Below are 26,522 nucleotides of genomic sequence, written 5' to 3'. Positions count from 1 at the left end.
CATGGTTTGCAACCCATTCTGTTGGTTGCCTCTGTACTGTTTCTTTAGCTGTACAGAAGTTTCTCAGTTTGATGTAATCCTACTTGTTAATCTTGTTTTTTATTGCCTGTGCCTCTGGGGTCTTTTTCAGGAACTCTGTGCCTAGGCCAATGTCTTGTAGGGTTTCCCCAATGCTCTCTAGTAATTTGATGGTATTGGGTTGTAGATTTAGGTCTTTAATCCATTTTGAATGGATTTTTGTTTAAGGTAGAGGTCTTGCTTCATATTTCTGCATGTGGAAATCCAGTTTTCCCAGCACCATTTGTTGATCCATTTGTTGAAGAGACTGTTCTTGCTCCAAGGAATGGTTTTAGCTCCTTGGTCGAATATAAGTTGGTTGTAGATGCTTGGATTGATTTCTGGCGTTTCTGTTCTGTTGTTGGTCTATCCATCTGTTTTTGTACCAGTACCAGGCTGTTTTGATTATAACTGCCTTGTATTATGTCTTGAAATCTGGTATTGTTATGCCTCCAGCTTTATTTTTGTTGTATAAGATTGCTTTAGCTATCCTAGGCCTCTTATGTTTCCAAATGAATTTGAGCATCATTTTTTCGAGATCTGAAAATATTTTTGGTATTTTGATTGGTATTGCATTGAATCTGTAAATTATTTTCAGAGGAATGGACATTTTGATGATGATTCTTCCGATCCATGAACATGGAAGTTTCTTCCATTCTTTTTTTAAAGATTTATTTATTTATTTGAAAGTCAGAGTTATACAGAGAGAGGAGAAGCAGAGAGAGACAGAGAGAGAGAGAGAAGTCTTCCATCTGATGGTTCACTCCCCAATTGGCCGCAACAGCCAGAGCTGTGCTGATCTGAAGCCAGGAACCAGGAGCTTCTTCTGGGTCTCCCATGCGCGTGTGGGGGCCAAACCAGGCCACAGCAGAGAGCTGGATTGGAGGTGGAGCAGCCAGGTTTTGAACCGGCACCCATATGGGATGCCGGCGCTTCAGGCCAGGGTGTTAACCCGCTGCTCCACAACGCCGGCCCCTCTTCCATTTTTTTTTTTATGTCTTCTGTTTCTTTAGAGTTTTGTAATTCTCGTCATAGAGATCCTTGACCTTCTTGGTTAAATTTATTCCAAGGTATTTAATTTTTTTTTGTATCTATTGTGAAAGGGATTGATCTAAGAGTTCTTTTTCAGCCATGGCATTGTCTGTGTATACAAAGGCTGTTGTTTCTTGTGTGTTGATTTTATATCCTGCTATGTTACCAAACTCTCTTATGAGTTCCAGTAGTCTCCTGTGTAGTCTTTTGGTTCCCTATATATATAAAATCATATCATCTACAAATAAGCATAGTTTGACTTCATCCTTACCGATCTGAATCCCTTTAATTTCTTTTTCTTTTCTGATGGCTCTGGCTAAAACTTCCAGGACTATATTGAATAGCAGCGAGAAAGTGGGCATCCTTGTCTGGTTCCAGATCTCAGTAGGAATGCTTCCAGTTTTTCCCCCTTAATAGGATGCTGGCTATGAGGTTTTTTGTAAATTGCCTTAATTATGTTGAGGAATGTTTCTTCTAGACCAAATTTGCTTATAGTTTTCATCATGAAAGGGTTTTTCATCATGTATTTTATCAAATGCTTTCTCTGCATCTATTCAGATGCGTATGGTTTTTCTTGAGATTATATGGTTTTTCTTCTGCAGTTTGTTAATGTGATGTATCACATTGATTGAATCTAGAATGTTGAACCACCCCTGCATACCAGGGATAAATCTTACTTGGTTTGTGTGAATGATCTTCCTGATGTGTTGTTGAATTTGATTGTCTGGGATTTTGTTGAGGATTTTTGTGTCTGTTCATCAGGGAAATTGGTCTGTAGTTTTCTTTCTTTGTTACATCTTTCCCAGATTTAGGGATTAAGGTGATGTTGGCTTCATAGAAGGAATTTGGAAGGATTCTGTCCCTCTCAATTGTTTTAAATAGCTTCAGAAGAATTGGAATTAGTTCTTTAAATGTTTGGTAGAATTCAGCAGTGAACCCATCCGGTCCTAGGCTTTTCTTTGTTGGGAGGGCCTTTATTACTGATTCGATTTCTGATTGGTTATGGGTCTGTTTAGGGTTTTCTATGTCTTCATAGTTCAATTTAGGTAGGTTGTATGTGTCCAGGAATCCGTTTCTTCTGCATTTCCTAGTTTGTTGGCATACAGCTCTTTGTAGTAATTTCCGATGATGATTTTTATTTCTGTAGTATCTGTTGTTACATTTCCTTTTTCATCTCTTAATTTTGTTGATTTGGGTTTTCTCTCTCCTTTTTTTGGTTAGTTGGGCTAATGACATGTCAGTTTTGTTTATTTTTTCAAAAAACCAGCTCTTCGTTTTGTTGATCTTTTGTATTTTTTTTGTTTGTTTGTTTCAATTTTGTTGATTTGTCCTTCTTTGTCTCTTGATGGTTTTTGTGTTAAAGTCTATTTTGTCTGATATTAGGATGGCCACACCAGCTCTTTTTTGGTTTCTGTTGGCCTGGATTATCTTTTTCCATCCTTTCACTTTCAGTCTGAGCATCTTTGTTGGTAAGATGTGTTTTGTGTAGGCAGCAGATAGATGGGTTTTCTTTTTTAATCCATTCAGCCAGTCTGTGTCTTTTAACTGGGGAGTTAAGACCATTTACATTCAGTGTTACTATTGTTAAGTACCAACTTTGCTCTGTCATGTTTCTGTAAATAGTTCTGGTTATGTACTTTGGATTTCATTTGTTCTTTTGCTGGGTAATTATCTACTTTTCCAGTGATATTCCTGTTTTTGTGTTTGTGTGTAGCATGTTTTGTTTGAGCATGTTTCCTAGAGCTGGGTGTGTGCTTACAAATTCTTTCAGTGTGTTTGCTGTGGAAGATCCTTATTTCTCTTTCATTCATAAATGAGAGTTTTGCAGGGTACAGTAATCTGGGTTTTCAGTGTTTTTCTCTTAAGACTTAGAGTGTGTCTCACCATTCTCTCCTTGCCTGAAGGGTTTGTGATAAGAAGTCTGGGGTGAGTTTATCTTTTTTTTTTGACAGGCAGAGTGGACAGTGAGAGAGAGACAAAGGTCTTCCTTTTGCCATTGGTTCACCCTCCAATGGCCGCCGCGGTAGTGGCCACCGCGGTAGGCGCGCTGCGGCCTGTGCACCGCGCTGATCCGATGGCAGGAGCCAGGTGCTTCTCCTGGTCTCCCATGGGGTGCAGGGCCCAAGCACTTGGGCCATCCTCCACTGCACTGCCTGGCCACAGCAGAGAGCTGGCCTGGAAGAGGGGCAACCGGGACAGGATCGGTGCCCCGACTGGGACTAGAACCCGGTGTGCCGGCGCTGCAAGGTGCTGGGGTGAGTTTAATCGGGTTTCCTCTGAATGTGATTTGGCGTTTCTCTCAGGCACATTTTAGGATCTTTGCATGTTACTGGGGAGAGCTTTGCCACTATGTGTCTAGGTGAGGATCTTTTCTGGTCATGTCTACTGGGAGTTCTTTGGATTTACTGAACTTGGATGTCCCTTTCTTTCTCCAGAAGGGGAAGTTCTCTGCTATTATTTCATTAAGAAGCCCTTCTAATCCTTTCTCTGTTTTGATGCCTTGTGGAATTCCTAGGATCTGAATGTTGGGTTGTTTGATAGAATCTTGCAGATCTGAAATGTTGATCCTTGCTTTGGGGTGGGGGGTGTGTGGCAGAGTGGCTTCACAATCGATGGGCGTGTGCACGGAAGGCGGTAGCACTGTGTTTACGTTTGGAGTTGTAAACAGACAATATGACTTCTCCCAGCCGGCTGCAGGTCTGATTAGGGGGATGGGGAGATGTGGATGGGTGGGGGTATGCCCTAGTTCGTCTTTTCCGTGATTCTTCCCTCTTGGAATTTCAAACAGTTCCCTCACTTCTCCCGCCCGCTGCTAATGGCTGCTGCTAACCGCAGCTCCGTGAACTCCCGACCTAGCGTCTCACCTGGTCCGCCCAGGGAGCTGGGAGGCGAGGGGTGCCGTCCCCCCCCCCCCCCCCCCGTTCTGCTTCTCCACGGCACCTCTGCTGTGTCTCAGTGACTTTTTGCTCCCCCTGTGTGGGCCTGCTCAGTCTCTGCTGGACTCCCGGATTTCTCTGGCTCTGTCACCAGCCCGCATCTCCTTGCCTTATTAACTATCTATACCCATAGAATGTCCTGTTGCTATGCTGCCGTCTTGGCTCCTCAAAGTAAATTTTTCGTAAGTAGAGGAAGTACACTCTAAAGTAATGATTAAAAGTATAGTAAATACATAAGCCAGTAATAGTTATTATCATGTATCATGTACTGTACCTATTTGTTTTTATACCACTGGCAGCACAGCAGGTTTGTTTTACACCATTGCCACTACTAACACGTAATGCATCGTGCCATGACTTGATGACATCTGTGATATCACTGGGGAATAGGAATTTTTCAGCTCCATTGTGAAATGTTACATGTGTGGTCCAGACTGTATTTTTCTGTCGGTTTCAGATCTGTGCTCTGTGTAGTGATATCTGTCCTTTGTTTCATTCTTCCTTACTCTTGCTACCTTTTTGACCTTTACAAAAACTAGCTCTATTTCACTGATGTTTTTTCTCTATTTCCTTTTTTAATTTTACTGGCTTTTGGGCTTATTTCCTTTCTTCTGCTTGCTTTGGGTTTATTTTGTTCTTTTTCTGTTTTTGAGGTGGAGACTTAGGTTAGTGTTTTCAGAGTTTCTCATGTGGCTTTAGTGCTATAAATTTCCCTTTCAGTGTAGTTTTGTTGTGTCCCAGAATTTTGATATATTGCATTTTAATCTTTGTCCTTTGTAATTTTTATTTAATGTTTACTTATATATTATTTGAAATGCAGAGTGACAGAGGAAGGAGAGAGAGAGAGCTTCCGTCTGCTAGTTCACTTCCCTGATATTTGCAACAGTTAGTGGTGGGCCAGACTGAAGCCAGGAATCTGGAACTCAATCTAGGTCTCCCAGATGAATAGCTGGGGCCCAAGTACTTGAGCCATTATTTGAGACCTCCCAGGATGCCTGTAGCAGGAGCTGGATCAGAGAGAAGTAGCCGGAGCTCAGATGGGCACTGTGATATGAAATGCAGGTGTCTCAGGTGGTAGCTTAACCTAACCTGCTGTGCCACAATACAGGCCCCTCCTTAAATTTTTTTTCATTTGAGACTTCCTTTTTGACCATGCATTATTTAGAAGAGTCTCTGTACACTGGAGAAAGGACAATCTCTGTAATAAATGGTGCTGAGAAAATTGCATTTATCCAAATGCAAAAGAATGAAACTAGAGTTTTCTCACTGAATATAAAAATCAACTCAGAATGGATCAAAGACCTAAAATTATGAAACAAGCAGAAGAAAACATAGGGGAACTACTTCAGACATTAATATAGGCAGTGACTCTTTGCATAAGATCTCAAAAGCACAAGCACCAAAAGCAAAGGTAAACAAATCAGATTATATTGAACTAAAAATGTGTACAGCAAAGGCAACCACAGAGTGAAAATAGCCTGCAGCACAGGAGAAAAATATTCATTTGACAGGTTTCAATATTCAGAATACATTTGTTAAAGGCTGTAGAAACAAAACTCAGTAGCAAAGCAACAAATAATTTGATTAAAAAATGGGGAAATCACCTGACTGGGCATTTCTTTTTTTGTTGTTCAATATTTATTTATTTGAAAGCAGAGTTAGAGAGGTAGGGACACACAGAGAGAGAGGTCTTCCATTCTCTGGTTCACTCCCCAGATGGCTGCAATGACTGGGGCTGAGTCAAAGCCAGGAGCCAGGAACTTCCTCCAGGTCTCCCGTATGGGTGCAGGAGCCCAAGCACTTGGGCCATTCTCTGCTGCTTTCCCAGGTGCATTAACAGCTGGATCAGAAGTGGAGCAACTGGGCAACCAGTGCCCATATGGGATGCCAGTGCTGCAGGCTGGGGCCCCAACCTGCTGTACCCCAGCACTGGCCCAAGATAAACATTTCTTAAAAGATACACAAATGGCCAGCAAGTATATGAGAAAATGCTTAACATCACTCATTAGGGAAATGTTCAGCAAAATCATAATGAGATGTCATCTCCAAATATAATCCAATAGAAAAAAAATTTGCAAATGCTGATGAGGGTGCATAGAATGGCAGAACTCTTACATACTGTTGGTGGGAATGTAAGTTAGTATAATGGAAAAATGTAAGTTAGTATCATGGAAAGCACTGTGGAGGTGCCTCAGAAAATTAGAAATAGAACTATCATAACCCAACAGTTCCACCACTAGGTATTTATCCAAAAGAACTGAGTTCAGTACACCAGAAGAAACACATGCTCTCCTGTGTTTACTACAGCACTATTCATAATAGCCCAGATGTGCAATCAACTGGATGTATCCTTAGTGGCTAAGTAAATGAAGATATATCACTGTAAAACCATGTCAGTTGAATAGTGCTGTCAACTGTTAGGTTATGTAAGTGTAGGTAAGGTGGAAGTGAAGAAAGATGAGCAAACAAAGGAAAAATCTTAACACAGAAAGGAAAGAAATAACAAGATCCCTCTTTTTGAAGTGGCTTGTTGTGTGCCCAGAGTGGTTACCTAAACCATGCCTTTCACCAGCCTGCTCTGTTCCGCTGTGTAACAAACCCCTTATAATCCCAGCATCACTTGCTTGCTTGTCCTTGTCCTGAGCTTGTCAGAGGTGGAGGCATGAGGGACAGGGCCACTACCATGGATTAGATAGAGTTGCTCTCTCAGAGCATGGAATAATTGATACTTTAATCCAAATTTATTGAGTAAGTACTTGATGATTCTGTCCCTAAGTGTCATTAATACTACCCATCATCTTTGCTTTGGTCAGTGGCAGGGCTTGATGGGGAGGGGCATGGGAATAGAGGTTACTTCAATTTGATGTTTCCATTTCTTTATTCACGGGTCCTGCAGTGATGTCTGACCTATTGCCATTTTGTAGGAGACAGATCTCGTGGTTTCTTAACTTTAGAGAGCAAGGGCACTGATAGCTCTTCTGTTTTTTCTAAATTCTTTTCAAGGAAGTTTGAGTACTAAACAGCCTGAGAGTACACAATGTGTTCCTTTTCAGCCAAGAGTAGATTTCCTGCCCTGTATAATAAAGATGACGTCTCCCTCAGGGTCTGAGAGCAGGTTTGCTTTAGAAGATTATTCTAAAAAGATGGAGGATTTAAGTTGTGTCCTTCAGATGTGACACAGACCAGATATGTAGGAAGCATCTGTCTGGCACCCCAGGCCTTACACATGGCCTGGAGGGATGTGGGGACGGGGAGAATAGGTATGAATTTGAAGCTCATGCTGCCTTCTGTACCGTGGATAAGAAAGTCCCTTGTCTGGGTGGGGAAAGAACTCGTTGACCTAATTGCCATTTTTGGGCCAGGCCAGAGCCAGGAGCCTGAACCCCGAGTTGCCCACGTGGGTGGCAGAGGCCCAAGCACTTGGAACATCTTCTACATTCTTGGGTGCATTAGCAGGGAGCTGTAATCTGTGAGGTAGATAGTTATTTACCTCAGTGCTTTGCATTGTAAATAGTAAATATTTGCGAAATCAGAAGCTCATTGAGAATACAAATTTTACTTCCAATAACAGAATATGATTTTAAATTCACAATATTTTTCCCCTTAGAGTGACAAGAAGAGCAGTCCCCAGAAAGAAGTTAGGTATGAACCCTTTTCATTTGCAGATGGTAAGTGTGAAATTGTCATTCCGATTGAGTTATCCTTGTGTGAGCTTGTATGTTTTTTGAGGGGAAATTATTGGCACATATCTATTTGGATCTCATGCTGTTTTTTAAAAAAATATTTATTTGAGGGGCCGGTGCTGTGGCACAGCGGGTTAAAGCCCTGGCCTGAAGCATCCGCTTCGAGTCCCAGCTGCTCTTCTTCTGATCCAGCTCTCTGCCATGGCCTGGGATAGCAGTGGAAGATGGTTCAGGTCCTTGTGTCCCTGCACCCACGTAGGAGACCTGGGAGAAGCTACTGGCCCCTGGCTTCAGATCAGCTCAGCTCCGGCCGTTGCGGCTATCTGGGGAGTGAACCAGCAGATGGAAGCTCTCTCTTCCTGTCTCTACCTCTCTCTGTAACTCTGACTTTCAAATAAATAAAATAAAAATTAAAAAAAAAATTTTATTTGAAATTGAAAGGCCAAGTTAAGAGGGAATCATCCATCTGCTGATTCACTCCCTAAATGGCTGCAAAGGCAGGGGCTGGGCCAGGCCGAAGCTAGGAGCTTCTTCCAGGTCTCCCACGTGGGTGTTGGGGCCTAAGTACTTGGACTATCTTTCAGTGCTCTCCCAGGCACATTAGCAGGGAGCTGGATCAGAAGTAGAGCTGTGGGGACTTGAACTGGCACCCTCCTAGGATGCTAGTGCTGCAGTTGGAGGTGTAGCCTTCTATGCCACGGCTCTGTCCGCCCGCGGGCCCCCTCCCCCCCTTTTTATTTTGTTAAGTCAGGTTTCTTGAATGACCTTAACATGACATACAGTAAAATTAGTCTTACCGTACACTTCTGAGTGATACACTTTAAATTTATTTTCATTTTGTTTGAGAGAGAGAGGTATCTTTCATCTACTGGCTGACTTCCCAAATGCCCACAACTGCCACGGCTGGACCAGGCCAAAGTCAGGAGCCTGGTCTCACTTGAGTGACAGGGACCCATCTAATTGAGCCATCACTGATTGCCTTCCAGGCTGCACATTGGCAATAAGCTGGAATCAGAAGCAACTACTGAACTTGAATCAGGCACTCTGAATTTGGGGTGTGGGTGTCTTAAGGGGTCTCAGCCACTGTGACAAATGTCTGCTCTGAAAGGCTGTTTAACATGAAGCCTTAATTCTGATTGGATGTGGTAACTTATGCATTCTAATAAAGCAGTGCTTCTCTAATCTAAAGCAGTTATTTCTGATTGTTAACTTAGCCAGAGAAAGTACATGTTTGAGTATTTATTGTCCAGTGTTAATAGAGTTCCATCTTTCTTTAGATATTGGCTCCAATAATTGTGGATACTATGACTTACAAGCAGTGCTGACACACCAGGGAAGGTCTAGTTCTTCAGGTCATTATGTATCATGGGTGAAAAGGAAACACGGTAAGTGCTCATTCTTTTTAACTACTCATAATAATTTATCATAAATTGTATAGTTCTGAGCATTTGTGTGCATGTGTGGTCTCATTCCTTATATCCTTATTATTGAGGTCCCGAGGAGCTTTTGTTTATGATGCTTAAATATTTTAATGCAATGTTAGCAGTTATAATTGAGAAATTAAAAAATTTTGAAAATGACAAGCACACATTTTTATTAACATAAATAACATTTTTAAAATGTCATTAAAAAAATAGCAAGAAATGGTATTTACAGTTTTGGGTTTTTTGTGTGGATTCATCTATTTGTTGGTAGTGTTGAAGCAGTTGGGACCTCATGCACCCCTCATACTTGTCTGGACACCCCCATCCTCTGAACCACTAATTGTTGGTTCAGACGGAGTGCTGTAGAGCCCCAGCTTACTCAGTACCTATCTTGAAATGAGACTTTGAAAAGATTCCTGGGTAATGTTAACTTCCATTTTCTTTTCTGTGGTTTAGATGAATGGATTAAGTTTGATGATGATAAAGTCAGCATCGTCACACCAGAGGATATCTTGCGGCTTTCTGGTGGTGGAGACTGGCATATCGCCTATGTTTTACTCTACGGGCCTCGCAGAGTTGAAATAATGGAAGAGGAAAATGAACAGTAATCTTCATGTAGCTATTTATGCTTAGGTGTGAAATGCTATTTGTTGATCATTTCTATAATCCAGAGCTTTAGAGAAAGACATTTAGGTGGTTCTATCTGTTTCCCCTCATGTGAAACGAGGGCAGAAGCAGACCTGCTCCAAATTTCAAACTAAAAAAATACAGAAAAAATTTTCTTTGGGTTGTGCTGCCATGTATAAAGGTGGATGGAAGACATTTTTAAAAAGCTAATTTCTTGCATTAATTTTTAAAAATTCGAGTTCAAATGCTTTTCAACCATTACATTGTGGTAATTTTCCTCCCTGCTTTTTTCCCTAAGCCGATGGTTTAGCAATCCGATGTTTATTGCACTTACTACCTATTATTTGTTGTTGCATGGTTCAAACCATCACTCAGTAGCTGCCCATCCTTTGCCTTATCTAACAAAATTTTTCCAAGAAGGTGGAAAAAGAAGTGTTGCTCTCCTTGTGTACTTCAGTGCTGCTTTTCACATCCCATGGGAACATGGGTACAATCAAGTATTTATCCAGCCGGACTCTTGCTGGCTTTTCATGACTTTAAAATAAATTGTGATCAGTAAGAGTACATTTGATTATACATTTATTATTGTGTCTCTCTCCAATGTACTATGGCTTGTACATGTAACTTTGCAATGGTTTTGTAGTAATCAGCCTTAAATGTTGACAAGCTCTGGTGGCTTATTTTTAGAAAATGAGGATATTTAATAAAAAAGGGGGATAAACAGCTTTTGATCTCTTGTCTTCTGAGTGTTAGAGCTTGGCTAAAGATTGATATGTTTAATACTATATAATTTCTGCAGATGGTTAATATTACTGTACTGTTAATGTATCCATTTAAAAATATTTATCTTCTTTACCTCTTCAGGCAGAGTTGTAAAAGTAATAGATAACTTTGGATGCTGAATGTAGTGATGTTACTGGTCAGAATCGTTCCTTGGCTCAGTTATTTATTCTCCTGTTAATTCCCAAAATCTTGTGTCCACCTCAGGATTTAGTACTAGTGGTTTTTTTAAAGTAATGGTAGAAAACACCAGGAATATGAGGTATGGTAAGTTTCTTAGATTTTGATACTTTTCTGTGTTTCAAGAGCCTTGGTTGATTGCTAGGGAAGATAAAGGATTGAATAGTAGCTGTGTCGGACATTGACTTAGGTATTTAAAGCTTGGGGACTATCACGATGTTGTTTCAGTGCTCAGTAGAGCATCACACTGGTAAAATGTTAGATTCTTAAGAGAATGATGGTCATTTTCCTCTCACATCTGAGCAATGTAATCTGAGAACATTAGGGGATAAAATAAGCTTTTCAGGGAAATTTCTTTAACAGCTTCTTCATCTCAACATTGACTTGGCAATCAGTTCTTTTATTGGGGGGCAGAATAGAATGGAGGTGATGATACTAAAAGTTGTAATGATTAGTGTTTGTATGATGCCTGTAACTTTATAGTCTTTTTCTTTGTCATATTCGGTCAGGATAGTTTTGTTAAGGATATGAATTTAGCAGTTAGAATGCAGATTTTCTCACTTGCTGGATGTTGCAGCTCCTAGGCCAGTGAGGTAGGTTTAAAATGAAGTACGTAGTAAGCCTCGTATGGAATGTATTCGAGTTTTAAAAAATGTAAATTCCTTGCATCATTATGAAAAAAAAACTTGGTTTCATTTATTTGATCTTAAAAAAAAAAAAAAAGCACTATTCCAAAGATACCTTTAAACAATTGGATTTACACCAGTAGTATTTTAAACAAATAGGGCTGTGTTAGATTTCAGCCTTGCATGTAAGGTCTTTAAGAGCAAGCAGGCAAAAAAGTCTTGATTCCTGAATGTGCCTTATATGCTGTGTGCCATGAACACTGAGGCCATTGCCCCATCAGAGCTGTGGTGGATCCCTGCTTGGGCGCTAGCGACGTTGAGTTCTAAGCCAAGAGCACTGACAGGACAGATGCTCATGGCAGCCTTTTTTCAGGACTAATAGCAAAGATCTAATCCTACAGCCCTAAAGGATGGCTTATATGGGAACAGGAAAAGCAGAGGGTACCATCTTAGCCATTACCATGTACTGCTTTCACATATATCTCATTTGAACTTCATAATCTCTGAGGTAGACTTAAGAGGTCAAATCTTTTTTTAAGGTTAGAAGAGTAAGGTTTTTAAAGGTGGGAGTTGGCAAACATTTTCTGTAATGGGCCAGATGGTATATATTTGAGGCTTTACAGGCCATAGGTGTCTGTCTGTTGCAAATACTTGGTGTTGTAGGGCAGCAGGGGCCATGGCCAACAGGAGTAGGCACAGTGAGTGCCAATACAATTTTAATCATAAAAACATGAAGTGAACAGATCATTTGCTCAGTTTGTGCTGTAAAGCATGAATAAAGTGGAAGAGTGGTCTTGGTTTCAGCAGGTGTTATTCGGGGATTTCAGAGCCCTACATTTTATAATAGGATGCAGGAAACTAATTTGGTGTATGAAACAACATATCCTTAAATATCACTTAACTTCATTACAAATACATTTAACAAAAAATATATTTTGTGATCTTGAGGTCACCTCATTTTTGGTCATTTTTCCCATTCCCTACCCCCTCCAACCCTGAAGTTTGAGCCAATGTGTGTTCTATGGTTCTTGGAGCACCAGCCAACTGTACAACAACTGTTATAAAAATGTTTATTGTTTACCAAAACCAGTGGACCTCTTATCAAATGCTGCTTGGTAACAAAATCTTATCACAGTTTTAATAAAAAAAGAAAAAAGAAGCTAACTATTTGTCTCATTGTCATTAGTTAGACTTTCTGCAAGGTCACTTAATCCAGACTTGTTCAGAGCGTTAATCAGATTCTCTGGTGTTGCATGCACTCCCTCTTGATCTTGCCAGGCAACTAGGAGCTGCCTAGCTCTCATCTTCACATCTTCACTGTCACACTCAATCTGCCTAATTTCTGAGTCTTTCATTTCCAAGTAGGGAGCCAGAATCTTCCATTGTTCACCGAGCTTGTTGGCAAATATCTCTATTTGTTCCCCTGTTACAGGTTTGTCTCGCCGAACATCAGGACCTAGAAAAGAGAATATTGTATAATATATATAAAAAACACCTTAACTATACAGAATTGGACAGCTATGGGGCCACTGAATTACCACCTTTAGTAAGCTTTCTTCTAACATTTTTCACATTTTCCATGGGTGAATACTGCTCTTATGATGGTTATCAACAGCTGTCCCCCTCTAGTAATTAACAGGTATCAGTTACAACTCCACTTCTCTACATTAAAAATACCATCACTTCCAAATTTTATTGCATAAATGTATTTTTTGTTGTTAATTCCTGTCAGAAGACAGTATTGAGATAAAGAGGCAGAAGTTGAGAAGTGGTTTGGATAAAATAAACCTACTTCCCCACGAAGAACCCCAATCTTTTCCAATTTTGTAAAATAACTAAGAAAACTGAATTCTTACTTTCATTTTCCTTCAGTAAAGCATCATTATCTTCCTCATCTTCATCTTCACCTGTTTTTATTTCTTCAGAAGGAGGCTAAAAATGAGAAAGGATGTTTAAAAGAATACTACCTTGTGAAGTAAGATAACTGAAGATGCTTTTTAAATAAAGAGAGGTTTGAGCATCTAAGTACAGGACCCCAGAACCTTACCCTCAAGAGTGCTAAATGTGAATGTCAGGTGAGGATTACAGGTAGGAAGATTCCCCCTGTCCCCAGCCTGCACTGAAGGGAGGCAGTGAAAAGCATGGGAAGCTGATGTGCAGAGACTAAAGGTTTGGTAGAGAAGGCTGGAGAGCAACAGTGTCCTTAATATTTTTTGAAATAATTTTATTAGATTTCAGTCATATGGTATTATCTAATATAATCTAATGGTAATCCATGCTGTGATATGGTTAGAAAACTGTATTGGAAAAGAGAACAGGAACAAAGGGCAAATTCTCTACTTTCTACCCTTAGCCCCTGTTTTTGATGAAAGACAATACCAAGCAAATGGGAAAAATTCATGTCTGAGTTTAATGGCTGGATAAATAGCTTACCTAAAATATTGTGGACTCGTATTAAGTTACATGCTACAGAAAACTATCAGCTACTTTATTTCCTGGAAGTGTACATATTCAAATTATTTATCATTCTAAACAGGGAAGTTTGTGTATTACTATTTTTGACATGATAAACAGATCTGCTCAAATTTTGCTCATTTCTTTGCTCACACAGTGACAGTTTTTAAAAAGATGTCAACTACAGAGTTCGAGACAATCTATATTACTTACTGGCAATTCCTTGGCTAGCTTTATTACCATGTTCTCAAGATACTCTGGCAAACTTTTAAACTGCTGGTTGGTTGGCTGGAAGAAATGAGGGCTTCTCCGCGCTAACAGTCTCAGGGCTCTCCAACCGTAATTTGAATTGTTCACAGCCCTACAAAGAGAGATGTCAATTGTATAGCTTAGTGTTTTCTATTTGTATATTCTCTTCTATTTAATTCTGCCACATGACATTCTGTAAGGTAAACAGAGCAAAACAGCCATTCTTCTCATTCTGTCCTACTCCTAAAGACCATCTCTGTATGCAGGGCACATGTATGTAATAGAAACCAACTGCATGAAGAGTCAGCCTCAGATGCAAGCACATTTAAAATGTTTACATATATTTTATTTGGTTTTTCTATTTATAACATGTAAGCTTTAACTTGCATTAATGCCCACTTGAAAGAATAAAAATGGTTCAAGTACTAAAAGTAACAGCCAACACAGAGCTGGCAAGAACAGCCATGAACGTCCCTACTAAAGCCCAGCAGCAGCAGGTGGTTCCAAACAGTCTAAAGATACTGCTCCAGAAGCAGTAGAATGCAGAGGAAGCCAAAGCTCTAGCTCCATTTATGAGCTTATCTCCCCCACCCCCAAATTCAGAGTAGCATCTACTTACTTGACCATCTCTAATAAATGGTAATAATAAGATTACTGTTGAGATGTTCTGGTCCACTGGAGACCTGAAAATTACAGCAGGAACGCTACACCTGTGCTTAAACAATTTGTTTTTTTTTTTTTTTTAAGATTTAATTTATTTATTTGAAAGAGTTACACAGGGAGAGAAGGAAAGGCAGAGACAGAGAGTGAGGTCTTCCATCTGCTGGTTTACTCCCCAGTTAGCCGCAACAGCCAGATCTGAGCCAGGAGCCTCTTCCGGGTCTCCCACGTGAGTGCAGGGGCCCAAGGACTTGGGCCATCTGCTTTCCCAGGCATACCAACAGGGAGCTGGATCGGAAGTGGAGCAGCTGGGTCTCGAAATGGAGCCCACATGGGATGCTGGCACTGCAGGCAGCGGCTTTACCCGCTATGCCACAGTGCCGGTCCCCCAATTTGGTTGTTTTAAACCCTCAATATTCCTTACACTGAGAACTTCAGTACGTGATCTGACCTCGTATCTGCCCTCTAGCCCTCAGTCTCCTCAGCTGTGACACAGCGTAAAGCAAGTACTTACAGTGCTGTGGAATGTGTTGGCAAGCAGCACTACTGGTTAACACAGGTTTATGACAGTAAGACAGTGGTAAGGATAAGAAATGAGAATTCCAGAGGATGCTAAGTGGTGGGAAATACACAGCTCAGGAAAGGCAGCTGGGCAGAGCAGGAGCTGAGGGAGTGGGAAAGGCACTTCATGCGAGCAGGACAGCAAGCCCTGAGGTCCAAGGGGAGAGACCTCTGAGGCACAGGAGAGAGTGGATCTGGTCTGACAGAGAAAATGACACAGAGCAGATGCGGCAGCCAGACCAAGGAAGGAGGTCCTCAGGTCCTGGGAAGCAGTTGGGAACAGGCATTCACTCTTAAGACCTGGGCATTTATTTTAAGGATTATTGGCTGATGGGTGGGGAATTGACCAAGGTCAGACTAGTAGTCATGGTAGTCACACTAGTCATAAACACTAGGTGCTAACTACATGCTGTGGCATGGTTTAAAGTGAACCACTCCATTTAATTCTCAACATTCTGTGACATGGGTACCATTACTATTTAACAGATGAGGAAGGGGGTTTAGGGGTTAAGTCATCAAGTTAGCTTCAGTCCCTTGGCAAGTAGAAGAGGGGATTGGTATCTGCATACTGACACCAGGGCCCTTGTCCTTAAATTGCTACTCTATTGCTTACTTGACTTTAATATCACCTAGAAGATTCTGTTTAAACAGGTTGACTCCTGAAGTTATTCTAAAATATGAAGAGCCAACAAATGCTGGTGAGAGGTCAGGAAAAGAGATGGCCTTGGTACCAGCTCCTTTAGTAGAGCGACAGGGAAGACAGCCTGGTTGGAGCGGGCATGTATGAGTGGAAATGAGGACATGAAGGCAACAGTCAACAGTTCCAGGCAGAGACAGCTTTGAAGGGGAACAGGAAAAAGGGGGAAGTTAGGAGGTATGGGATCAGGGGAGGATTCTTAGTCAATGGGGTAATTCCTGAAATCAGCAAGTGTAATGATGTGAACTCTATACACAAAGTCACCTACAGAGTTCCTCCCTCAACGGCCTCCCTTACTTACTCAATCTACCCACAAGTGCTAAGAAAACAAGTGAAGTGGGCTCAGGAGAACATTACTTACTTGTACTCATTTTCAACCATGTTTTCAGGGTCTGCTTGCTCAATGGCTTCTTCAAAGAATTCCTCCAAAGTTGGCATGTATTCCCTGGGCATTACAAGTAACCAGTGAGGTTCATGTACATTAATACTCATAAAATGGTGGCAATAAGCGATCCGAATGGTACCGATACTTCAGTTATCACTAGATTACTTAAGAACACAGAATTTTTAGGAGGTAAAAAACACTAAAAGGGGACAATAAAAGGGAGGGCAGTCTGAAATATACAATACTGTATATGATATGTATATTATACATAATAATTTTTGGATATGCTGCTATTCCAGATGGGTTTTAAAGCATTTGAATTTAACCAGCAAATGTAACATGCTCACATTCTGTTTCAACCCATGTATACTTTTTTTTAAAAAAAAAAAAAAAAAACAAACTAGAACTAACAGCCAGACAATAATGAGATTTCTTTTTTTTTTTTTTTTTTTTTTTGGGGAGTGGATAGTGAGAGAGAGAGAGAAAGGTCTTCCTTTTTGCCGTTGGTTCACCCTCCAATGGCCGCTGCGGCCGGCGCATCTCGCTGATCCAAAGCCAGGAGCCAGGTGCTTCTCCTGGTCTTCCATGCGGGTGCAGGGCCCAAGGACTTGGGCCATCCTCCACTGCCTTCCCAGGCCATAGCAGAGAGTTGGCCTGGAAGAGGGGCAACCGGGATAGAATCCGGCGCCCCAACCAGGACTAGAACCCGGTGTGCCAGCGCCGCAAGGTGGAGGATTAGCCTGTTAAGCCACGGCGCTGGCCTATAATGAGATTTCAACAGTAACTTCTAGCTGTTATTTTAGATTATTATTGTAACAGCAGGATGGGCCTGCCCCCCTGCTCCCATCTTTTATTTATCTGAAAGGCAGAGAGAGCTCTTTCATCTGCTGGTTCACTCCTCAAATGCCCGCAACACCTGGGCATGGCCAGGCTGAAGCCAGTGGCTGGGACACCTGGGCATGGCCAGGCTGAAGCCAGTGGCTGGGACTCAGTCTGAGTCTCCATGTCGTGGCAGGACCCAAGTTCTTGAGCCATAGCTGCCTCCTAGGACACACATCAGCAAGCAGGAATTGGGAGAGAGCTGGGACTTGACTCCAGGCAGTTTGATAAGGAATGTTGGCATCCCAAGAAGTGTCTTAATTGCTATGCCTGACATTACCCCACTAGGTTTTTTGCTTTTATTTTAAAATCATTTTATTTTTTTGAAAGGCAGAGAGAGCTACCTCCCATCTGCTGCTTCACTCCTCAAATGCTACAACAGCCAGGGCTGGACTGGACCAAAGCCAGGAGCCAGGAACTCAATCTGGCAAGGATCCAATTACTTCAGCCATCACCTGCTAACTTCCAGCGTTGTGTTAGGAGGAAGCTGGAATGGAGAGCAGAACTGGGATCAGAACTCAGGCACTCCAGTACAGTACAGGATATGGGTATTCCCCATTGTGCCAAACAAAATGCCCACCTCAGGTTAGTTTTTAATTGCACCTTTGTTGAATTTGTTTTTTTAGAAATAAAGCTTTTGTAGAGTCAAGCAAAAAACAAGATCTAAGGATCAGAAGACATCTTTGACTAAAACTAGGAAAATCTGCTTGCTAAACAAAGTTCAAGTATGCAGGCTTATGACAATATTCCATTACAATAACCTGCTTTCTAATAAATCCCATGCTAATGCAACATGCATCCTAACCAGTAAACAGTACAGTTACTAATCAATAAATGTAAGTGAGATTACCATCACTCTTCTACATGAAGACAGACCAGAGAATACAGAATTCACAACAAAACCTGGCCAGAGCTGACTATTGTTCACAAATGTTTTGTTTTGGAACTGTTTGCTAGTGTAAAATCCTACATTTCCAGGAATCAGGACCAATATATTAAATATACCTGTGTCCACATCCTAGGCTTGTGGCATATTTGCTTCAGATTTTCCAAATATTTTACAAGTACAACTAAATCTCTCTGTATCTCTCCCTAGTTTCATTCTCCTTTTTCCACAGAGGTAGCCACCATTCAGAATTTGGGAGCTAATCATTCTTTGTACATTGTTTCCTAAAAAATATATATCATTTGGAATATTCAAACTTTCTATTCATGTAACCTGGCTTGTATTCTTCTACACCTGATTTTTCTGAATTCTGCCCATGCTGATACAGTTCTCATCCATTTATTTTTTAATGCTGTGTATTTGAAATTCTACTTTATGGACAGGTAAAAAGCTATCCATATCCTGTTTATAGATAATTAGGTTCTTTTTCCCACTTATTGCTCTGATAATGCTAAACAAACATCCTATACCTGTCACATTGTGTGAACTACTTTTTATTTTTACTTGCAAGTCAGTGTTACACACACACACACACACAGAGAGAGAGAGAGAGAGAGAGAGAGAGAGAGGAGAGAAGAGAGAGGTGTCCTCCATCTGCTGGTTCACCCCCCAAATGGCAGCAACAGCCAGAGCTGTGCCAATCCAAAGCCATGATCCAGAAGCTTCCTCCGGGTCTCTCATGTGGGTGCAGGGCCCAAGGACTTGGGCCATGGGCCATCCCCCACTGCCTTCCCAGGCCATAGCAGAGAGCTGGATCGAAGTGGAGCAGCTGGGTCTTGAACTGGCGCCCATATGGGATTCTGGCACTGCAGGCAGTGGCCCCACCCACTATGCCACAGAGCTGGCCTTGAACTACTTTCTTTTCACGGCAAACCCACACTAAGAAATGCATTTTATATTGCAATCCAATATAAGTGAAACTAATGTTTGACAAAAGCATATTTTTTCACTAAAAAGATGCTGGCTGAAACTGCTAAATTGACCTGTGACCAGTGGTTCTGAAAAGCTTTAAAAATGCTACTTTAGAATCCATATACGCAGGGGTGGAATGGCTAGGACATAGGGCATGCACATCTTTAACTTGCAGTCCTGGCCAAATGTCTTCAAAGTGGCTGGACCATCTGATGCCCCAACTAGTAGCAGTATAAAACCTGGGTATTTAACAATCACTCAATTTCTTGGCCAAGACACTCCTGTGCTTATTCACTACTCTTGATTACTAGTGAAGCTGAGCATCTCCTCAGAGGTTGGCTTGAGTTTCTGCTTCTGAAACTGTTCCTTTTATGTTTTTTCTGCAGGGTTGACTTATTCTCACAGACTTTGGAAAAACTTTGTTAGTTTTGCTAGAAGTTAATCTATTTTCTTAGACATTATTAAAATCTTCTGGTTTGTTCTGTTATTTTATTGATTTCAAATGTTATTTTTCTTTGAGTTTACTATGCTTGACTGACTCTCAGTGCTGCACTCTTAAGTTTCAGGGCCAGCAGTGTGGCATAGCAGGTTAAGCCCCCACCTGTGATGCCGGTATCCCATAGGGGTGCTGGTTTGAGACCCAGCTTCTCCACTGTTTCAGCTCTCTTCTAATGCTCCTGGGAAAGCAGAGGAAGATGCCCCAAGTGCTTGAGCCCCTGCCACCCAACTGGGAGAGCTGGAAGCAGCTCTGGGCTCCTGCGCTAGGCCTGGCCCCAGGCTTAGCTATTGTGGTCATCTGGGGAGTGAACCAGCAGATGGAAAATCTGTCTTTCCTCCTCTCTGTGTAACTCTGCCTTTCAAGTAAATAAAAAATAAATAAATCTTTAAAAGAAGTTTCCAGATTTTATTCTTTTAAAAAATATGATTATAAATACTGAAGGCTGTAAATTTCTTTCTTGTGTTCTACAGTTAGATCTCCGTGTAGTATTTTCTTTTTTAAAAAAAGATTTATGTACGTATGCATGTATATATATATGTATGTATGTATGTAAATATGTGAAAGGCTGAGTTACAGAAAGGCAGGGGCAGAAAGAGAGATGTCTTTCACCCACTGGTTCACTCCCCAAGCTGGAGCTAGGCTGATGTGAAGCCAGGAGCCAGGAGCTTCCTATGGATCTCCCACATGGATGCAGGGGCCCAAGCACTTGGACCAGCTTCCAATGCTTTCCCAGGGGCATCAGCAAAAAAACTGTCTTTACATTTGATCAAGCTTTATTTTTAATAATCTGCTTTTAAGACCCTTCTATTATTTGATAACAATGCCTAGTGCATCTTTTATTCAACCTTTTCGAATCTTTTTTTTTTTTTTTAAGATTTAGTTATTTACCTGGAAGGCAGTTACAGGAGAACATGCACAACAGAGAAAAGACTGTTTTAACTCTTTTGCTTTGTATTACTTGTTTCTTGTGTTTTTTTACTCCTTTCCTTTGATTACTAAAATTCTCTATTTACCTTTTTACTCTCAATTAGTTTATTATTTATTTATTTATTTTTTAAACATTTACTTTATTTATCTGAAAGAGTTACAGAGAGAGGCAGAGACAGAGAGAGAGGTCTTCCATTCACTGGTTCACTCCCCAGATGGCCGCAATGGCTGGAGCTGAGCCGATCTGAAGTCAGGAGCCAGGAGCTTCTTCCAGGTCTCCCATGTGGGAGTAGGGGCCCAAGGACTTGGGCCATCTTTCACTGCTTTCTCAGGCCATGGCAGAGAGCTGGATTGGAAGAGGAGCAGCTGGGACTAGAACCAGCGCCCATATGGGATGCCTGTGCTTCAGGCCAGGGCTTTAACCCGCTGCGCCACAGCACCAGCCCCTACCCTCAATTAGTTTAAAAATATTTTTCTTTTTGAAGATTTATTTATTTGAAAGGCAAAGCTACACAAAGAGAGGGAAAGACAGAGATCTTCTACCCTTCGGTTCACTTCCCAAATGGTCACAACAGCTGGGGCTGGGCTAGGCCAAAGCCAGAAGTGTCTTCTGGGTCTCCTACATGGATGCAGGGGCCCAAGGACGTGGGCCATCCTCCACTCCTTTCCCAGGTGCACTAAAAGGGAATTTGGTTGGAAGTGGAGCAGCAGGGACTCAAACCAGTGCCCATATGGGATGCCAACACTGCAGATGGTGGCTTAACCCACTAAAGCACAATGTCAGCCCCATATATTTCTTTCACATACTTAAAAGTTTAGTTACTTGAGAGCTGTCTTCATTCTTCACATTCTTCAGTTCTGATCACTCCCCTCCTGTCTTACATGCCACTTGGAGTCCTACCCTATTAAATAATTACTATCCTAATTAGTAATTACTACTACCACTAATAAAAGTAGTATACTAGTATATTAGTATAATAAATAATTATTACTATTTTATACAGTGAATTTGTAACAAGATCTATTCTTTTTTACCACTGCCTTTGCAAAACAACCCTTCTTGCAATGTCTTCCTCCTTTTGGGATTTAATCTTCCTTTATCATAGTTTTAGTAGGAACTGTTGATGATAAACTCACAGTATACTATGAAAATAAATATTTCTTAGCCAGTCAACTAACCACGACTGTTATAGAATTATGGGTTGTTGTTTTCTCTTAACACTTTGAAGTTCTCCTTCCACTGTCTTCTGACTTCTTTTGTTCTTGAAGTTGGCTGTTTAGTTTTTTTCTTTTGGAAATTTCATTTTTTCTCTTTGGTGACTCTATTATGTGTATAGATAGAGATTTACTCAGTTTATCCTACATAAGGCCTGTACTTAAAAAGTTTTTATTTATTTGACAGGTAGAGAGAGAATACGAATGAATATGAATGTGTGCTCCTATCCACTGGTTTATTCCTCACATGCCTGAAGTGGCCAAGGCTGGGCAGGCAGGATCCTGGAACTCAAACCACCTTTCTCATGTGGGTGGCAGGAACCCAATATATGAGCCATCACTGCTGCTTTCCATTTTCTCCGTGGCAGGAAGCTGGAGTCAGGAGCCAGAGCTGGGTATCAGATTCAAGTACCCTGAACACAAGATGTGGGCACCTTAACCACTAGGCTCAATGCCCTCCCCAGGTCGATACATCCCTGAACCTAAGAATTACTGCCTGTCCTCAGTCATCATCTCAGTGACTGCCTCATTCCCATTCTCTGTGGTTTCCTTCTGCCATTCTATGTTTGTTGGACCTCCTCGTTCTTAACTCTTGTTCTTCCTGTACTGCTTTCTTAATCATTACTGTGTATAGTCCCCCACTTAAGCTAAGTTTTGTAATTTCAATGACTATATTTTCTCATTTCTACAAATATTACTTGCTTTTTCATGTTTACCCATTCCTTTTGGAAAGGACTTTGCCTTATTTTATCTTTAACCATCTGAAATGTAAGTATTTTATAGCTCTTCGTCTGACATTTTTGTTTTTTGAACTGCCTGTTGCTTGATCTACCTGATATTTACTCATGGTAAATGAACTGTTTCTTAGGATTTTTTAATATGCATGGTGAACTTATTTTTTCCTGCTTTCACCTGTTGGAACATTAGGTGGCATAAGGTGAAGGTACAACCTCCAGGAAGAGGGACCTTTTATTTATTTATTTTTTTTATTTTTTATTTTTTGACAGGCAGAGTGGACAGTGAGAGAGAGAGACAGAGAGAAAGGTCTTCCTTTTTGCCGTTGGCTCACCCTCCAATGGCCGCCGCGGTAGGCGCGCTGCGGCCGGCGCACCGCGCTGATCCGATGGCAGGAGCCAGGTGCTTCTCCTGGTCTCCCATGGGGTGCAGGGCCCAAGCACTTGGGCCATCCTCCACTGCCTTCCCTGGCCACAGCAGAGAGCTGGCCTGGAAGAGGGGCAACCGGGACAGGATCGGTGCCCAGACCGGGACTAGAACCCGGTGTGCCGGCGCCGCAAGGCGGAGGATTAGCCTACTGAGCCGCTGCGCCGGCGGGACCTTTTAGTTCACTGGCTTAGTTTGGGGGCTCCTTATACTTCTGGTAGTAGAAATTTAAACCCTAAGACTGTATCAGAGCAGGTTTCTAATCTCTCTCCCCTTACTCATACCCAAGTTACCTGGTTCCCAAAACTGGGATTCATCTGTACTGTTCCCTAACTAGGAGCAACCATATCAGCTCTTCTGGTTTTTAGTTCAGATTTTTTTTGGGTGGGTCTTTATTTTCTTGTGATTTTAAAAATTATTTTATTTGTGCTTCTGCTTTCTTATGGTAAGAAGTCCTATTCTTCACAGCCAAAAGTCAACCAAAAAAGCTTTTATATTTTTTTTGAGCTATGGTAACAGGTGAAAAAAGGCTCCATTCTATTCTACTTAACATCTAAGAAAAGCAACACTTTATTTGAAAAACTGTAAACTTACCTTGTCTCAGATTTACAGGCTTCCATATTATCAGGACAGAGATTCCAAAGTCTTGTTAATTCCTCACTACAAAACACAGATGCATAAATAAATATTTTATAGACACCTTCCTCAATATGCCTTAATACTGAACAGAAAAGCAAATAACAAGTGTTTTGGGAGGTGATAGTGTGAGTTTTACTTAATTTTTGGCATTAACAAATTTTCTAACATGAATATATATTTATTGATGACATAATTCTTTTTCCTAAAAATATTCAAGCATAGTATAAAGCAATGAATACTACATACTGGAAGGTAACAGAACTCACGCATTATGGTACCTTTAACATAACAAAAATTTTCTATATTTACCTTTTTGCCTCTTAAATGGCTTACAATATTTATTATTTCTTTTACATACTTTACAAGCATGCTTGACTTAAAAGTGTAGTCTCTTCTTCCCTAACATTCTTGAACTCTGATCACTCCTTCCTGTTTTACATTGTGACTTTTACCAAGGACTTACTAAATAAACCTTAATTAACAACTTTAACAACCAGAAGTGAGCTGTATCAATCTGAACAATTCCACTGTCTGTGACATGGGGAAAAAACGGCATAGCCAAGAGCCAATAGCCATGGATTCTAAAAGCCAGAGACAAACTGAAGGTTTATCTGCTGCATGAACGCACACAACAGACACTACAGACCAACAGGGTTTGATTTTGTTATCTGTGTAGGTACCAAATACAAATCCTTATTATATTTGCATGGGAACAAGTGGAGAATTCTTATAATAACATTTTCAAAATATACAAGAAAGAACATCCCACATACAAAGACAACTTAACCTACTTTCCCATAAGAATTTTCTTGTTGGGTCCTTTCCCTAGGAAGTCCTCTGGAGCTGTTCTCTTCCTTACTACTCTTGTGGGCTTGGCATCTGATGTTCTGTGGAGAACAAAATATGAGCTATTTTTGGAACTACAGATGGACAGCAGAGAAGGAATTAAAGAAAATGTAGTAATGCTGTTTTCTTCCTAAAGATGAAAACTTCATATTATGGTAGAGCACTCATCAGGAAGAAGGGCAAATACAAGGACTAGTTTATAGCATTTTTTCAATAATTAATATATCTATTTGGCCTGGGAACTTAATAAACCAAAGAGTTTTACATTTAATATGTGAAATGTGCATATGCATCTGTACATGATAAGGACTAGTTTATAGCATTTTTTCAATAATTAATATATCTATTTGGCCTGGGAACTTAATAAACCAAAGAGTTTTACATTTAATATGTGAAATGTGCATATGCATCTGTACATGATAAAAAATCAGGTCAAACTGTATTTTTCAATGATTGCCTCCTTTTTCACAAGATATGAGTATTTATTTACCTTTCTTTCACAAAACTTGGGCAGCCTTCATTTTTCCATGAGTTCCAGTTTTCTTCAGTGTTTAATATATGCTGATAAAAACAAATTATATTTGCATAACAGAACCCTATGAAATTCTACTTGGTATTAAGATGACTAAGTAAAATATAAATTACATACCTCTACCATCTTTGAAAATCTTTCTCCATCAGGGGGGTTTTCAGATAGTAGCTGTGATTAGAAAGAATATACTAAGCTTTCAACAACTTTCTGCATCATAGAAGTGGTTTGTAGGCAGAGAACCAAGAAGTGTTTGTGGTCTTGTACCTGAGCTTAACTTTATCCTTATTTTCCTATTTGGGGCTGAAACAAAGAAAATTCTAAATTTCCATTTTTTTCAATCATGGGTTTGTTGCATGTTGGACTTACTTGATAGACTGATTTTGTAGTATCTTCAATCCAGAGTGATTGCTCATCAGTTAAAACATAGTTTGAACTAGGGAACAAAGCAATAAAAGCCCTGCATTACAGCAATGTCTATTCAATTTCGATATTTATTTATGGTCTTGAGGAAACATAAGGTATATAACGTACAGGTTAGTGATACTGTAAATAAGTGTCAACACTGATGGACATTTTAAGAGAAAACTCTACATTTCATCCTCAAGAGGGTTAGACATGAGGATATAAGGGATATAAGGAATAATAAAACATCATATAATGACCAAAACAGATGTTTCTTAAAGTAAGTTTAAGGAAGGATGAAAGCCCCTCGGACAATATTAACATTCCTATAGATGATACACATTCAGACAGGCATGCTCTACTCCTTTAAAACTCATTCAAAATACAATGAATAAAAAAAGCCGAAACCTGAAAAAAGGCCACAAGCAAACCCATTTGTTATTACTTGCCATTAATTGAACTGTCATTGTGCATTCAGTGCTATACAGAAATTATGGATAGCCTACCATGTTGCAGGACTGAGCTCAACCATTGACTTCTCACAACTACTACAGTACTCACAAAGCAGAGACTATAGTGGCTCAATCATTTGCCCAGGCTACCCACGTGGGGGGCCCAGAAGGAGTTCCAGGCTCCTGGCTTTGGCCTGGCCCATCCCTGGCTGTTGTGGCCACTTGGGGAGTGAACCAGCAGACAGAAGACCTCTCTCTCTCTTTCTCAGTAACTCTGCCTTTCAAATAAGTAGGTCAGTCTTAAAAAAAGATTGTTAAATGTTACCATATACTACGTTAAAATTACAAGTCTGGGAGCTGGCATTGGAGTGCAGCCAGTTAAGCCACTGCCTGTGATGCTGGCATCCTTTGCTTCCAATCTAGCTGCCTGCTAATGTGCTTGGGAAAGCAGAGGAAGGAAGCCCAAGTACTTGGGAGATGTGGATGGAGTTCTAGGATCCTGGCTTCAGCTTGGCCTAGACCTGGTTGTTGTGGGCACTTGGGAAGTGAACCCAGATGGAAGATATCTCATTCTGCTAACTGCTTTTTGATTATTAAATGAATAAATTTTTTAAAAACTGAATATTTATTTGAAAATCGGAGTTAGAGAGAGATCTTCCATCTGCTGTTTCACTTCTCAAATGGCTGCAATGGCCAGGGCTGGGCCAGGTGCCAGGAGCTTCCTCTTGGTCTCCAATGTGGGTGCAGGAATCCTAGCACTT

The 26,522-nt window shown here is 40.7% G+C and overlaps 2 protein-coding genes across 2 annotated transcripts in view; one reads left to right on the top strand and one right to left on the bottom strand.

The window, feature by feature from the left end:
* Positions 1 to 10,483, top strand: part of USP14 (ubiquitin specific peptidase 14) — a 52,509-nt gene extending 42,026 nt beyond the window's left edge. The window contains exons 14-16 of the mRNA XM_062201439.1: positions 7,633 to 7,693; positions 8,986 to 9,093; positions 9,589 to 10,483. Coding sequence (XP_062057423.1) covers positions 7,633 to 7,693; positions 8,986 to 9,093; positions 9,589 to 9,740 — 321 coding nt within the window. The 3' untranslated portion in view covers positions 9,741 to 10,483. The remainder of the gene's footprint in view (positions 1 to 7,632; positions 7,694 to 8,985; positions 9,094 to 9,588) is intronic.
* Positions 10,484 to 12,401: 1,918 nt separating this feature from the next.
* THOC1 (THO complex subunit 1) overlaps positions 12,402 to 26,522 on the bottom strand; it is a 52,582-nt gene continuing 38,461 nt past the window's right edge. Inside the window, exons 13-21 of the mRNA XM_062201438.1 lie at positions 25,274 to 25,340; positions 25,025 to 25,075; positions 24,866 to 24,936; positions 24,321 to 24,416; positions 23,485 to 23,550; positions 16,328 to 16,411; positions 14,013 to 14,160; positions 13,202 to 13,277; positions 12,402 to 12,801 (exon numbers count right to left, since the gene is read on the bottom strand). Of these exons, the coding sequence (XP_062057422.1) occupies positions 12,506 to 12,801; positions 13,202 to 13,277; positions 14,013 to 14,160; positions 16,328 to 16,411; positions 23,485 to 23,550; positions 24,321 to 24,416; positions 24,866 to 24,936; positions 25,025 to 25,075; positions 25,274 to 25,340 (955 nt within the window). The 3' untranslated portion in view covers positions 12,402 to 12,505. The remainder of the gene's footprint in view (positions 12,802 to 13,201; positions 13,278 to 14,012; positions 14,161 to 16,327; positions 16,412 to 23,484; positions 23,551 to 24,320; positions 24,417 to 24,865; positions 24,937 to 25,024; positions 25,076 to 25,273; positions 25,341 to 26,522) is intronic.

Source organism: Lepus europaeus, chromosome 9, assembly GCF_033115175.1.
Source record: "Lepus europaeus isolate LE1 chromosome 9, mLepTim1.pri, whole genome shotgun sequence".
NCBI lineage: Eukaryota > Metazoa > Chordata > Mammalia > Lagomorpha > Leporidae > Lepus > Lepus europaeus.
The sequence above is the reverse complement of the archived record's forward strand: the minus strand, read 5'-3'. Positions and strand labels throughout refer to the sequence as shown.